The 16,599-nt window shown below is 38.7% G+C and overlaps 1 protein-coding gene across 1 annotated transcript; it reads right to left on the reverse strand.

Moving 5' to 3' along the window:
• Positions 1 to 2,974: 2,974 nt before the first annotated feature.
• On the reverse strand, positions 2,975 to 16,225 carry LOC131219271 (cellulose synthase-like protein E6). Its single transcript, XM_058214330.1, has 8 exons — positions 15,619 to 16,225; positions 12,231 to 12,371; positions 7,585 to 7,713; positions 6,311 to 6,523; positions 6,006 to 6,135; positions 5,621 to 5,712; positions 4,421 to 4,768; positions 2,975 to 3,763 (listed from the first exon to the last, which is right to left on the reverse strand). Exons 1-8 carry the CDS (start codon positions 16,192 to 16,194, stop codon positions 3,212 to 3,214), a joined length of 2,181 nt encoding a protein of 726 aa, XP_058070313.1. The 5' UTR covers positions 16,195 to 16,225; the 3' UTR covers positions 2,975 to 3,211.
• Between the last annotated feature and the right edge of the window lie 374 nt (positions 16,226 to 16,599).

Genomic DNA, 16,599 nt, shown 5'->3' on the forward strand with positions numbered 1-16,599 from the left:
TTCCATCTAGCGTTTGGGAAGAATGGAAAATGTATGGATTAGGTTAGATGGAATTGCATTTGGTCCCCCTTAGATTATAAGCACTATAGCATTGCTTCCCGCCCTACCATTTGAAATTTTTTTGAAAAGATTTATTGATGTCAGCAAGCTGTTCTATGGCCCCTCCATGATGTATGGGCTATATCCACACTGTCTACCTATTTTTAGATATCGTTCTAGGGCATGGCCCCGAAAATTAGGCAAATGTAAAACTTAAGTGGACCTCACCATAGAAAGCAGTGGGGATTAAACGCCTATCGTTGAAAACTTCTTGGGGGCTACTAAAGTTTTGGTTCAAGTTGATATTTGTGTTTTCCCTTCATCCAGATCCGTTTGACCTTATGAACAGGTTCGATGGAAAATAAACATCACGGTGGACCTTAGGAAGATTTCAACGGTGGGCATCATTGTCCCCACTGCTTTCTATGTTGTGGTCCACATATGCTTTGGTTTGCCTCATGTTTTTGCCCATGCCATAAAATGAGGTTGTAAAACGGATGGACGGTACGGATATAACACATACATGTTATTCTCAATGGTTCCAAATGTTGGTTAGTATATCTATTCAATGGCCAACAAACGAACGACTGAATACCACCATGACACAAACATGATATGGAGTTATGTTTGTCCCATGGTAATAGGGGACAATCCGTGCCACATGCAATAATTATATTTTTCTAATCCCATACCACCTAATCTCATCTAATACCATGTGCCAAACACCCCCTAAATGTCTCTAAGTTTTGGAATATGTGGGTGCACGACATTGAATATTATATTCGGAAAAAAAATAAATTTGATGGGTAACACCCAAGGACGTGCAACACCCGAGTATTGGAGGTCAAGGTGTTACGGGACCCTCCTAATATTGAGGACCTGTCAATTCTTCCCACCATATCCAATCATATCATCGAGAAGGGCCTACACTGGTCGTTGTGATTCAGGGGGAAATGGTCGAGTCTAAACCAGTAACGAGGGCAAGAGCCGTGTCCCTTCATGAAATTTGTAGAGAGGATATTGTAGACATCCCACCTAGGTTTGTTAAGCTGATTTGAGCCCAACAGAACCCCCAACCTTATCCAAACCCAAGCCCAAGCCCAATTCAAAGCCCAGTTGAAGTCCAAGCTAGGGCCCATTAGCATTAGCTCCACAATAAAGCAAAGGAAAGCAAACCAGAGGGTAACCTAGACCACACCTAGGATCCCAACCAAAATTGGGACCCATCCTTGGAAGTCCCGCTTGGGGTAAAATGACCCATTTACTCTTAGTTTTTCATCGAATTATGTCCCATACCAAGCCCCTTAGCCAATAAGGTGTCATAATGTGGCACACCCATGCCCTCGGCCAATCACATCCCTTAGAGCCTCCTTTAGCCCATAGACTTTCCAAAAATCACCAAATGCCACCCCAAAATAATTATAAATACCACTTCTCTTTTCATTTTCAAATCATCCTCTATTGACCAAGCTTCTTCTTCCATCCTTAAGGAAGTGAAAAAGAGAGAGGGATAGTGGGTCTAACCCATCAATCCACCAACTAGATGAGAAGAGTGTAAGAGAGGAAGCCTTCTAACCTTAGGTCAGTCCGATCAAGCCTAAAATCCAACCAGCCACTAGAAAGGATGATCTAACTCGCTCCAATCACATCCCTTAGAGCCTCCTCTGGTTTAAAGTTTCTACATGGCTTAGCCAACTGCGAAAATTTGAGGTAACTATCTACTGGTGACTCTGAGACAAATATAAAATACCAAGTCGCAATTATACAAGAAAACTTGAAAAATCCCTTGTGAGCATGTTCCATCTACCATTCGGCGTTCATAGATGCCTTTTAGCAAGCTGTTGTTGGTGGAGATGAGCTCTATTATTCGTCCACACTTTATCTCACTTCTGGAGTGGTGGCAGCCTCTGTAAAAATTCAACGGTAGAACCTATAAAAAAAATTTGAACAGTGCATGCCTCTCTCTTAGTTGTTTCCGTTGATTTGGACTAGCATAATCACATTTTAGCCTTATTTCACCTTGGATATAATTTTGGATGACACATCTAATGGTTGTAGTGAATTTCTTGTAAACATATTAGTGGGCCATGTAAAAAATCAAAGGTGGGTGTCCCTTTCCCAAACTATTTTCCTTCAAATGGCCCACTTCAATTAAAGACAAGGCCAATTTTTAGACCCCATGGTTAAAATAGGATGACTCACCTGGTGATCAATCAGGGTGAATTTCACTTGGATCCTTACTCTCTGGTGGTAGACTTTCAGGAGTATCAACACCCGGTCAAGGGTTCGAGTATCCATAGGTGGTGAAATCCCACTGCGGCGTGAGTGTGTGTGCATGTGTATAAAATTTTAAAAAAAAAAAATTAAAAAAAAAAAAGAGGAAAAGGGTGGATTTCACTTAAACTTCACTGGGGAGCTCACTTCAGCCAGCCACCCCCTCAAAACTGTACATGAGGCCTCTTGTGGACTGGTGTGCTACACACACACACACATATGTACATATATATATATATATATATATATATGTACATATGTGTGTGTGTGTGTGAGAAAAACATAGTGTGCATACATTTACATACACATTCACATTACCTACAAAATGTACAATTAAAAGAATAATTAAAATACAGAAAGCATTCAATATTTGGTACATAAATCAAAGATAGGATGGCTAGGATCTTCTAGTCTGTTAGATAGTCGCACAATGGTCAATCCACTGTGAGGTACATCAGACCAATTGGTGTGGATAACAGGACCATGACCAAACTTGTGCAGATTGAAAATAGAGGAGTCTCGTAGTGTATATAACAACTGATTGCAGAGTTGATCATTCGGGCCTTTTAATTCATAGATGTGGATCTTGGACCTATGAATGGGGATATTCCCGATACTCACAAAGAAAAAAGGAAGTGACTTAGACAAAAAGAAAAATGACTTGGACAAAAAGAAACGAAGTGACTTAGATAAACCAAAGGTTGAGAATCACTCAAGTCCTCAGTGAAATCACTAATGTTACAATAATTTTAGGATCTTCTGATATTCCTTCTTGCTCAAAATCATGACACAGTAGTACATTGAGAAAGTAATATACTAGATTATGATGAAAGAAAACCAGCATTCCGCAAAACATTTACAAGTACATCCAGGCCCGCAAAATACAATTAGAAATTCATCATATGAAAGGTGAAAATAGAGATAACAGAGCAAGTGCCAGCCCCATCGAATATATAGTTATAGACGTCGGCATCCGACCTTTATCCTTCCTGAAGAACATGGCTTCATATAACGGCACACTAATTAAGCTTATATAACCTGAGATAATAATCTGTAGGGCCATATGATCGAAGATAGCCCATCCGCCTGTTGTGACCATAATCATCATTGCCTTGAGGAAATAGAAGAGGTTGAGTAGAGAGAGTGTTGTTGGGGGAATGAACATGGGGGAGGCAACCGCGAATTCCATCAATTCTTTCTTGTACCTCTTCAGTGCTTCTTCGTCGATGACTTTGCTAGTAATCTCAAAACCGGCCTCCGAAATGCCGAGATATTTTAAGATTATGACCATAACCGAAAAAAGGTAGGAAGAAGAACCTTTCATCATCCACATTCGAGTCTCATTCCACCACATCTTCATTGTTCCTTTAGCCAAAATCAATTCACCCAGACTGAAGATGTGGGAAGCAATGCCCAAGAAAGCAAACACCTTGAACCATGGATCAGAGGCCTGGAAAATGAATAATAGAGGGCTATTAGATTTTTGGGCTATGGACCATCTAGATTATGGCTCACAGATAAATAGTACTATGGTTCACCAATATCTAAAATCAACTAAGGAAAGCTGATCAGATCCCTTGGAGTTTTATATAGGCCTGATTGGATTCGGCTATGGCATTCAGTCTTATTGGGTTCAGTTTCAAGCATGATTTAGGATTTAGCATGGGTTTGGTCCGGAAAAGGATTCAAATGGCTCAAATGGACCCATGTCTATCCAATTTGTATTGGGAAGTGCTGAGATTAACCCACAGTGAACATTTTGGGCATGTTTGGATAGACAGAATCCATGCCGAAATGGAAATTGTTTTCTATTGACATACAAGATAGGTTGTATGGATATATGGATTCCAAACTATTGTTTTCAAAGACAGAAAATGTTTGGCATAAAAAATAAGGTAGCTGTTGCAGGATTCCACTTAAAATCTAAACAGGTGCCCCCATTTTTGCAATCTAATTTTTTTAGGATGGCCATGGAAATTATCACTGGGTAATCATTACATTACCCAAAAAATCCAAACACGAACCACGTTTTCAAACACAGCATTAGAGAAGGTGTTTGAAGGATAAAGTTGGAAGTTAGAGAGAGGAAAGGAAGGGTACAACTTACCTTAGGGAAGATTGGGATGTCATTGGCAGCAGCCAAAGGGAGAAAGAGTGCATAACAGACCATGGGCAGACACCAGAGGGCCCAGAGGGTGTAAAAACTGTAGCACATGATCTGGCCAAGCTTCAAGCGTCCAACACCATGTGTCCAAGGGCAGTAGTCGGAAAGGAAGATCTCAAGCAAGCCAGTCGACCATCTCTTGTGTTGAATGAGGGTGTCGTTGGTGTTAACTGGGGGAAAACCCAAGTAAGCTGTCCTCTTTGGGCTGCAGAAAACTGATTGCCAACCCCTTGACTGCAAAACCACGCCTGTGAACACATCCTCTACAGCGCATCCATACATCAATCCCATCTGGTGAAAAAGAAAAAAAAAAAAAAAAAACTTTAATAACCTCAGACAGACAATAAGTGACATTGTTTTTCTTACTAAAGATGAATTGATTTTTTTTTTTTCTTCTTGAGTAGTAGATGCATGATGTTTTCCCTGCTTCCAAAGCATGTGATGTAATAGGATGACGAAACTATGCAATCCTCACCCCAAGGATTTATGGAATAGGGAAAGGAACAAAATGAAATGGGTGGAGGTAGTAAGAAAAGACTTAGGGCCTGTTTGGATCCCACCAAATAAGTTACTTTTTTCTACTTACAGCTGTAGATAAGTAAGTTCGTTTATGGTTAGTTATGAGTTTCGTTTATGATTAGTTATAAGTAACTTTTTTACTTAAAATTACTTAATCACTTCAGTTAATTTTTTTTCAGCTTTTCTACTTTGCATAAGTTGCTGAAGAGAGGCATCAGGAGAGGAAAAAGAGAGGAGAAGACCCCTTTAATGTCCTATAGTATAAATAAAGATACGGTCATTGATGAAGTGGAATAGCAGAATAAGATTCATATAGCTGACCTCAGTTAGTTGAGATAAGGCTAAAATGATAAAGATGATGATGATGATGATTTGGGTTTCAATTCTTACAAGTGAAGTTCATGGTTTAGGCTAGTGATTAGTTGATCCTCACTATTAGTAAAATATATGGCAAAAATCTCTTAGATCGAATGGTGATGCAAGAAGAGTGGGCCAGACAAATTTGATGGCCTAGATCAATTATCAAACTCTCCTTGCGTACAATGTGCACCACAACATGATGCAAATGAGATGATTTGGCCTTGGCAAGAAGGGAATTATAAGTAGAGGGATCTAATGCCTTACATCCTTGCCCCATGGTTTGCCATTCTCGTAAGTGCAACTTGATAGAGCCTTGGCCTTTGCTTCCAACTCTCTCCAGCTCTCATTACCTCCAGCTACTTCCATTAAACACATGATCAACAAAACATCAAAAACAACAATTAAGCTTTTCCAATAGGAAATTTTCTAATGCTATCCCACCCTATATCACTAGATAAGATCATGATGAAATGTGGGGCCCACTTAGAGACTAATACAACATGGCCAAATGAGATGATTTGGCCATGCATTGTATTAGTCAACAGTGGTACAACAGTATTAGTCACGGTTGAACGACAACAGATTTCAACAGTTCTATAAGAAAACATTGGATTAGCAACAACTAGTTATGATGTATCAATGTACCAACCTGGTTTCTCTTCCAAATTAGGCCGGTAATCAGGTGTAAATTTCCTTCCGTTGAGAGACTCACGCCGGTGAATTGAGCCAGTGCCAGCATACATGGGACCGTTGTGTGCATTTGCACCGAAAAATTCAATCTACACAAGAAAAAAATATATATACATAACAATATAAAGAATGTCATGAAATTTTAGAATTCGTGGGTGGGCCGAGACATAAACCAATGTTCTTGCATGTAGAGCAATAAAACATAGCTACATACAGATTGATTGTTCTGAGATAAATCAGGGGAAAGTTGGTTTATTTTCTTACCTCATAAATCCTCTTGACCCCATTGGCATACAAGTCGTTTTTAGTCAATCCTCCAAAGCTCTGAGGGAACTGGACATACCCGATTCGGTGGCTCTCCTTAGGGTCCAGCATGAAACACATGGCATGACGAAGGGCTTGTGCATTATTCGAGTGCATGTCGCAGTCGACATTGAGAATGAAAGGTGCATTGCTTATCAAATTCGACACCCGATTCTGTGGCAATGCCAAAAAATCATTTTGAAAAGTGAGTGTACCAAAAATAAATAAATTTAAATCACATTCTCATTGACAATTTAACAAAAGAAAAAAGCTGTATCAGTATATTTTCTAACAATTGTTATGAGACATGGTTTACAAAGTGATGAACAGAGATTAAATGGGAACTGATAAATATACAACGAAGCCAATCCATGGTCTGAAATGGGATTGTGATTGCTAATCTTATATCTATGCTATGGTGGGAAAGTTTGAAAATAAAAAATCATGCCTTGGATTGATAGGCACGCATTTAAAATTCACACATCAACATGCAATTAATTCATATTAAACCGTCCAAACCATTGGAATAGATCCCAAACCCAAAAGAATACTGATTTCAATTTTAAAAATGAGTGCTTGGCAACGATTGGATAATAATAATAATAAAAGTCAATGGCTCAGATATAAACAATAAATGTCCATTAATCAGAGGTTAGAAATTTAGAATGTTAAATCAATCATATTCTGAAATGATGACAGACAAGTTGAGCAGTTTAATTTTTAATTAAATGTATCTGTCATGAGTCCAACTTCCAGTGCCTGCATATCAACCATAACTCTTCTACAGAGTGTGAAAAAAAATCCCCTTCTATGAGTCTTCAGACCAGCGATATGGACCCTGATTTTCCACAGTTGGAGACCAGAGATTCATATTTCAGATTGTTTTTTATCAGGTGGGCCTCAACATGGTTGGACCATGTCCCAAAAGTCTGATCCAAGACCTAGCTTACAAACTAAAAGTTAAGGTCATCAGTAGAGAGAAGGGCTACAGATTGTACAGTTAGGTGATCCAACCTGAGAGAATTTATGGCAGAGTTCATACATGGTGGGCCCATCAGACCAAAGTTGGATTGAGCGCATCATGGCCCGGTCTCACACAGATGGTATGTGATGTATGTTAGTATGGAATTGTTAAGAGGGTTTTGGTCACATTATAATTGAGACATTTATGCAATTCTAGGGAGAAAAAAGAGTAAGAAATGGAAACTTGAAAGAGAACAAGGAAAGAGAAATACCATAGCATTGAGGGCACCAGCCTTGTAATGATGTGGATGGCCTGGTCGTTTCTCTCGCGATACATATACGAGCGTCGGCATGTTGTTACCGTCCGCATCAACATCTTCTCCATTCCCACGTAGCAAAACCTATTAAGTCCCATAATTTAAAATTTAGTAGCATTCATGATATATTTTTTTTAATTACCTTTTGGGAGACGATGCTCAAAAGATTTTAAAACTAATAATATGAATCACTGCAGGGTATTGTTGGGTGTGCAAGGTGAAGTAGAAGGGGTCGCAATACAAGTGCTACAATGACGATGGGAACCAAACCAAGGGGGACCGGCCTAGATCAATGGCTAAGATTGAGTAGGAAAGTTGGATAGGCTTCGGTGGGGGTGTGTGTGTGTGTGTGTGTGTGCAAGAGAGGGTAGATATAGCCCAAAATATTTTGAAAGAGAGTAGTACCACACGTCCCATTGGGACTCACCCACTAGGGGTCAGACAAGTGGGCCCCAAGATGACCCATATCCAATAGGTATTTGCATCAATCGGTTTTAAAATAGTGAAAATTAGCAAGATAATATCTCCTCAAAACCTACCTTAGCAACAAGAATCATCAAGTAAAAATCCACCTAAGCAATGAGATGCAGCTTTTTATAAAGGTTTTTCAGGTTTGTCTTGGTGGTCTTGGTAAGTTCCCAATTCTCTAGTAGATTTTGGGGATCCATGTCGGGAAACCCGGTGACCATTTTGAAGCGCTGCAACAAATCTTGGAAATTTCTCAAGATGGGCAATTTCTTGGGAGATTTTTAGATTTTGACGTTTTTCTAGCTATACTATCAGGAAATTTCATAGAAAACAAAATTACACAAATATTTATTGTATAATTTTAAATTTTAAAATGTTTGCGTGTAATGATTTATTTGTAATTTTAAATAAATATTTCATGGTAATATCATGAGAAATTAAAAACTTCCCCTACTTTGAAAATCTCACAGTATTATATTTTGCTTGATTCTTTTTATGAAAATATTGCATGATTTTCAAAAGCTCAAAAATATTTGTTAGTTTTGAGAAGCATCCAATCGCATGCCTCAACTGGTTTGAAGAAAAAATAAAGAAAGAAAGAAAATATCATATTCAAAGGTCAGGATAGTCTGACCAGAGATATTGAAATCATGGTCACCTGTGGTTTGAGATTCAAATCATGTTCATATGATGCCAATAGCAAAATCAAAAGGGGCTAATCAGATAATTTATTACTGTTGCTGTTGTGTTGCAGTAATAATTAATAATGCTATTATTATTATTATTATTACTAGAGTTATTAATTGGCCTGAAACTACCTTGAAAGGTGAGCCTGGAACCTGTCCACAGCTAACAATCATACCTGTAACTGTTACTGGTGTCGTTGTTGTTGTTGTTGTGTTTACTAGCATGATTGGCACAGCTACCATCCACATGCATGGAGTAGTTGAACAAAAATCTACACCAACCAAGTTGTGGATTGCTTAGGTTGAGAATCTGATAGTTACCATCTGATTTTGGGTTGAAATTTTGGACTTGTAATTATTCATTTGATAGTCATCTGTTAGATTATTAGGATTACTTTATCAGCGTGATTTTAGAGATACATCCCATCTATAATTCAGCCACACGTTCAGCTGATTAAGATAGCTAAGCATAAGTGCCACATGTGAGCTGAAGAACTACAGGGGAATTGGTTGAAGACAGCTTCCCCTTAATTAAGTGGCCCTGATGATCTTTCTTTCTTCTTACTTTCTTTCTTCTTCTTCTTTTTTATTTCTTTCTTTTTTTTTCTTTTTTTTCTTTTTTTCTTCTTTTTTTTTGTTTTTAAGTTTGGACGCTGAAAGATTCTGGCAGCCCTAACTTCTGCAGAGCCAACCATCCTGTATATGATATGTCTATGCCATTAATCTGTTTTGCCCTATCATTTAGGTCAATGAGCCCAAATATAAGGCAGATCCAAATTTCAAGTGGACCACACCATAAGAAATAGTAGGGATAATGACATATCTGATGTTTATTTGCCATCCAATCTGTTCATAAGTTAAGACTCCAACCTCAATGAAGTGAAAACACAAAAATCAGCTTGATCCAAAACTACCGTGGCCTCTAAGAAGTTTTTAACGGTTGGAAATCGATCCCCACTTTTTTCTGTAGTGCGGTCCACTTGAAATTTATATTTACCTCATGTTTGAGCCCATGCCCTGAAATAAACTGGCATAAAATGATGAACAAAGTGAATATAACACACGAGCCCCACAGATCTTAGAACTGCAAGAATCCAGGCTACTGGCAATTCCCATTCTTTCAATTATTCTCATGTCCTTTGTTAATACATATTTAATCAAGCACTTAGAAAAAATAATTGCATGTAAAATTTTTCCCTTGAGAAAATCCTGTTAGATATAGCTGACTTCTACTACTCTGCTAGTACTATTATTATTATACTGACATGCAGCATAACTGCATGTTAGAGGCATTTGTAATAGATAATACCTCCAAATGTAAATAAACAATCAATATCTTGACTCAACAACGATATAAATTATTATTATTTAGTAATTGTAGGTTTCCTACTTATAAAAGAAAAACAAAACTCCACTAGCCACCATTTAAAACTAATATTATCACAGTCCAGGAAAATGACAAAACAACACATTTAACAAAGAGAGAGCTTCCCCGTGACCACGCCCATGGATGGTTTATCCAACCCATTCATCTAAAGGTCACATTATGGATGGACTATGTCCCCCCACATCTTCTAAATTGGAAGATCCTAGCCATTGAACCATTGAGCATTATCATGCATTCCCATGCTAGCAAGGGAAATGTTAAAGTTGAGTGGTACAGGAGATTCTTTGGGCAGAGTTCATCAACCATACCCACATGTACAAGCTAATGTGCTCCCTGTTCATTGATAACAGAGCGTTGTTTTCTTTGTTTATTGTTCCACCATCCAAGATGTATTTTTTTTTCTTTTTTATTATTTTATTAATATTATTTTATTTTTTTTTTGTTATCACTAACGTTCTGTTCTGATCTCACATCGACTATTGGATAAAAGGTCGATCCTATGAAGCAAGGAAAAAGTGCCTCTCATATGATTGGTCGGCATTATTACACGTCACATAAATGTAAGCCAGTCTAGGGCATCCAATACGTGGGGCCCAGCACCAATAGAACATATACTAATATAACACTTTAATTGCCTTCACCATCCAATTGCTAGCTTTCAAATGGGAACACAATCAGACAATTAAGATTGTTCATTCAGTTGAATTTTTGGGCTATAATCCGTCTACAAAGGCTCTATGATTTGGATAGTCTAGATTGGCAAACGTGTATGTTCTGTTTGAGATTGAGAGTGGAAGCCAACTACCACCCACCACAGTTTGGGGGACCCCAATTGCTTGTCCACCTTAAATTGATTTACTTATGCCTAATATTCGAATTATCGGTATCGCTATAAGTTTCGCTGACCAAGGATCAAGAAAATAATATCGATATCACCGATAATATCGCTAATAACCAGAAATGCGGGGAAACATGGGAAAAACGGTGAATTTTTCAGCAAATCTTTAGGAGATGTTAAAATGCACATATTTGCATATTTAGAAATTAAAAAAAAAAAAAAAAATGCAAAAAGAATGAATACATAACAAGTTTCCATTTAATGGGACCTTAAAAGCATGTGTCTTTGTAAGAAATCAGTTGAACCATCCCATCCAACCTATTTAACTATCCAACCTTCCATCTAAACATCCATCGATATTGCAAAATATCAAGACATGATATGTCACCAAGAAATCATCAACAATTGTAAAGGAAACGAAAGATTGTGGTCTCAATATCGCGCGTATTGCGATTTTGATAATATCGAGATATTATCAATATTATCAATGACAAATTGAACACCACATACAACCATGTGCCCACGAAAAAAATGTTGAAGTAAAAATTTTTTCTAATAAACAAAATTTTGATGATATCAATACGTTGGCGATATTATTGAAATATTGTCAATAGACTTGTGATACAAGCATTACCTAGAATTTACATAGTCGAAAATATTGGCGATACATTAGCGATATTGATGCATTGGCAAGACAAGCGAGACCTAGAATTTACATAGTTGAAAAAATTGGTGATTACATTAGCAATATTGATACCTATCGGGGATATATCGATAATATCAGAAATAATTCGAACACTGCTTATGCCATTATCATTTTTTGAATTAAAACAGTAGAAAGGGTTGTTTGATAAGTGGGGAAAGAAAAGAAAGCAAACAAATCAATAATAATAGTGATTTCTAATGCATGGTAAAAGATTGGATTTAAAAAATTAAATTGCGATTGATTTACAAGAAAAATTAATATAAAATCTTATATTTATTAGACAATAATTTCCTATATATAATGTCAGTAAAAAGTAAATGTTAATATTATTAATGACAACTTTATAAAGTTTATTATTTTCCTGCAAATTAATTAGGAGAAAACGTTAAATCAAGATAAAATTGGACTAATGTAACAAATGTAACGAGTGTAAATATCAATTTTCTTCTTTTCTTTTGTTTTAATTAATTTCATTCTTCTATTTTCTCTGATGAATATAGAGGATAAAAGGCCCACCTCTATGATGGATGGGTGGTCCCGTGGGTGGACCTTAGATTCCCACTCAGCAAAGCCCTTGTGCTGCTTACGTGTCTCCTTTTCTACGTGCTGATTTCTTCCCGCTTTCTCTATTTTCTCTTGCATTTCTTCAAATTTTTTCTGTCCACAAAAAAAAAAAAAATAATAATAATAATTAGAAAAAAATATTAATAAAGATTCTACATATCCTTTTTCTTTTGTTTCTTCTTGCAATCCTTTTGCATGTGAAAACAAGTATCACATGTGTAAGATCTGACCATAATTTCCATTCGTCTGGAGTCTGAAGTTAGAAAAATATGATCATCCAATGGGCCACAGAATTTGGACCATTGGGGAATTTTCTTAGTTGTTCTTTTGTTTTCAGTAGGTTTGGTCCACTTGAAGCTTGTAGGGGACCAAATTGTGCCAATGAAAACAGTAAAAACGGTAAAGATTCTCTGCATGAAATGACAATTTTATTCTTTCCAATATGGGTTCCATGCTTGTGGACCGGTGTGCACATGGAACTAGATAAAGTGTTGGAAGCAATTTGTGGATGTGTATGGATTATCCCAATGCCTTCTGTTATGATACCATGTCAAACAACAACTTTCTTTAAATGCTCGAGCTGTTTATCAAGGGACCTTAACACTCTAATGTGTCCATTCATGGCTAGAGATGTCAAGGTCACGACGCAATTCACATTCATGTGTTGGCTAGGTTGGATATTCCCCTGACACCACATATGCCCTACTTTGCTTTACTACTGTATAGAAAAATCAGACAAGGCCTTTCATCCTTTTACTGGGCTTTTATTGTGCAGTGACTACAACACCACTAGCTAATTAGTGTTGGGATATGGTGGGATTTGATTGGACCATCTATTCCTGTCAGAGGCTGATCACGTAACAGCTTTTGAATGAACAAGGATTCAGTGAAGCTAGAAAAAATGAGGTCAGGACATACTGTGGGGCCCGCCTTAATGTATGTGTTGCCCAGCTCATTTTAGGGCTTAAGATTAAAATGAAGCAAATACGGATCACAGTTGGACCACAACACAGGAAACAGTGGTGATTAAACGCCCATCATTAACACTTTAGTCGGTGTTACCTGGCTAACATTTAATCCTCTCCCTACCCAATCTGCCTTGGATTGAGAAGACAGTACCAACTATTGGTTGGTGCTTGAAAAGCTATGTGGCCTCACCATGTCGTATGTTTTTTATCTACTCCATCCATCTATTTTACCGACTCATTTTAGGAGATGATAAAAAAATGCGGCAGATATAAATCCTTGGACTACACCATAGGAAACAGTGGTGATTGAACACCCACCATTAAAAATTTCTGCCGAGTACAAAAGTTTTAGATCAAGCTGGTATATACATGTGTTTGGGCATGGATTGGGTACTACTCCCACCTAGAGACAGAAGGTGGTGAGAGGAGCTCTAAGGCTCATTGTGTTTTATCCATGTCGTCCATCCATTTTGATGGATATTTTAGGGCAAGATTCAAAAAGGAGGCAGGTCAAAGGCTCAAATAGACCACACCATATGAAACAATGGTGACAATGATGCATACCATTGAAACCTTACTACTGCCCACCGTGATGTTTATTTGCTGTCCAAACTATTCATAAAGTCACATGGACTGGATGAAGGGAAAAGATAAATATTAGCTTGATCCAAAACTTCTGTAGCCACCAATAAGTTTACAATAGCACATTTAATCCCCACTGCATCCTGTAGTATGGTTCACTTGAGGCTCATATAGGGTTGTCAGTGGGTCAAACCTAGGTAGGTCTCGGCCTAAATTTTGAACTATTTTAGGCCAAGCTTTCAGGCTGACTCTATTTAAAATTCTAATTTTTCAGGTCCGAGCCTAGCCCATTGACACTTCTAGGCTAATGCCTTAAAATGAACTGTCAAAATGGATGGACGGCATGGATAAATTACATACATCACAGTGTGCCTTTCAAAGCCCCTGTTAGGACCATCCTTCTCTAGCTAGCTGCTCATGGGGATAGTACTAACATAACTAACCTTCTCTAGTTGGGTCTTGGTGGGGATAGTAACCAATTCACGTCCTATATATTTTCTTTTGTATGAACTAATAAACGGGTTGGATGTCAAATAAACATTATAATAAGTCTTAAGAAACTTTTAATGGTGAGTGTTCAATCAAAACTAATTCCTAAGGTGGTGTCCGCGCAAAATTTGGATCCGCTGCATTTTTGGCTCACACCTTAAAATAAGCTGAAAAAAATGGATAAAAGGCCTGGATAAAATACATATACGAGGCCTAAGGAACTTTTGCAGCACCGACCAGTCTCACGTGGAGCCCTTGTCAAACATGCTTGGAATTAGTGGTGTTGACTCACCGCCCAATCCAGTGGTCCCCATTCATCATCCAAAAATCACTTTTTTTGAACTATACCAAGACAACTATTTTTGATAAAATCTATTAAATTAATTGCCAAAGAAAGCGTCTGTCCCCACACCTGAAAGATACCATTATAGCTGATATTATTAAAAATTGAGTTGACTTGGTCTGAGTTGAGTTTAATGAGTCCACACAGCAACACTTCCCAAGTTAGGGCTGATTCACTCTCAGAACCGACCTTCGCAATCATCCAGCTCGAAAGCTTTCAAAATCGAGTTGACTCAGCCGAGTTTCAGTTCCAGCTGTTGAGTTTTAAAACCACGCATTTCCTGGTCACGCTTACCCCTTAGAACAGAGCAAGCTTTTCTCAGACCGGAAGGAAAATTGGAATAATCAATAATCCATAAATTAGGTGGGCCACACACACACACAAAATAAATCAGACCTTAAGCTGACCATTGATTTTAATGGTATAGCCTGCCTAAATGTACCATCCTGATTTCCACCCGAGGCATCTTTATGATGATGCCCACCTTATGAAGGGTTCCGATGTTTCACATGTAAGAATCCTATAAGGTGGGCCTTATTGATCAACGGTCTAGATTCACCTAAAGGTTGGATAGTGTGATGGGGTGCACCAGTGGTCGCCAGTAAGGTGTGATACATCAAGAAATTCCACACGGTATCATAAGGCAACTACGATTCCCAAGCGGACAGGAGTTTTGATGGGTTTCAAACACCTCTGCCCTCTCGAATATATATAAATAAGAGTCGGGTCCCCAATCCACCACCATCGACTGGAGCTATTGCCAATCAGTACTGCTTCTCTAAATGTGTAAGGAAAGGAAGATCTCAGAGCCCATTTCAATGCACAGTAGATCCTACGGCCATTCCGCAATTAGGAAAAAAACGCTTTTTAAGTTTCTCTTTAGGAAACTTGTTTTTACCAAAACGCTTTTAATTAGTCTCTCTTTAAATAAAAGTAAATAAGCTGTGTCTGTTGTCACCTTTACTGAGCTATAGTCCATCTGGAAATTCCGACTCCCGCCGGCGATGGAATTCTCCAACGAGAAGTATTGCTGAGGGGCCCGCGGCTCAACGTTATACTTGCGACAGAAAGGTAACCAATGCTTTGAGAAGATGGAGGCCTGATACGCTGCATGGAACGTCAGCTCTGACCCACCATCGTCTGATAGATAGTAGGCTAACTTGTCCACGTCGTAGTCATAGGCCATGAGAGATAGGAGTGTGTTGGCGACGAGTGATGGTGGCTCTCTAACGGGATCAGCAGTGCAAACCATCACGTCGACCTTCGGGAGAGATTCCGGCAGTCGATCGGGGTAGGTGATGTGGAATGTGGGGGCCCACCTGAAGCCCTGTTGGAAGAGCCATACGGCTGCAAACCAGAATTCGGCGAGGAATATGAAGAGCCAGAGAAGGCGGTGGTCTTTGGGGATGTGTGTCAGACGGTAGTAGAAGAGAGACAATATTCCGGCGACGAACACGGCGAAGTAGAGCTTGTAGATGAGACGCCCAGGCGCTTGGCGGGTGGCAAAGAGTCGGGTAGCGGGAGATGACGTCATTTTTTTTTCTCGGGCGAGGGAATGGGAGTGGGTGGTTGTAGTGAGGGAAAGGTTTTGATTATAAAGGAGTCCAGGGCTCGTGCATGATATTCGAACCCACGGGGAGCTCGTGGTCAACGGAGATGGGAGCGCGTCTTGCATATGATACTGCACGTGCGAGACGAAGTAGTAGGTATGTGACAGCAGCGCAAATTCGCGTGAGATGTCGTATATTTTATATGGGTGGAATGAGGTGATCATCACCCTTTACGTCGCACGAAAACTATGTGTGGCCCACCATGATGTACGTCATTTTATCCACACCGTCCATCCGTTTTTCCAGCTCATTTTAAGGGCATGGCTTCAGAATATTGAAGCATATCGAAAGCTCAAGGGGAGCACACTACAGAAAACATAGTGGGGATA

The sequence above is a fragment of the Magnolia sinica genome, chromosome 11, assembly GCF_029962835.1.
Source record: "Magnolia sinica isolate HGM2019 chromosome 11, MsV1, whole genome shotgun sequence".
Taxonomy (NCBI): domain Eukaryota; kingdom Viridiplantae; phylum Streptophyta; class Magnoliopsida; order Magnoliales; family Magnoliaceae; genus Magnolia; species Magnolia sinica.

Bases quoted from the DNA above. Each gene is read 5' to 3' on its own strand.
- LOC131219271 (XM_058214330.1), bottom strand. From the start codon at position 16,194: ATGACGTCATCTCCCGCTACCCGACTCTTTGCCACCCGCCAAGCGCCT. The intron at 6,136-6,310 runs GTAAGAAAATAA...TTTCTTGTGTAG, and splicing joins GGGTCAAGAGGATTTATGAG to ATTGAATTTTTCGGTGCAAA. The intron at 4,769-5,620 runs GTAAGGCATTAG...CTTTTTCACCAG, and splicing joins GCAAACCATGGGGCAAGGAT to ATGGGATTGATGTATGGATG.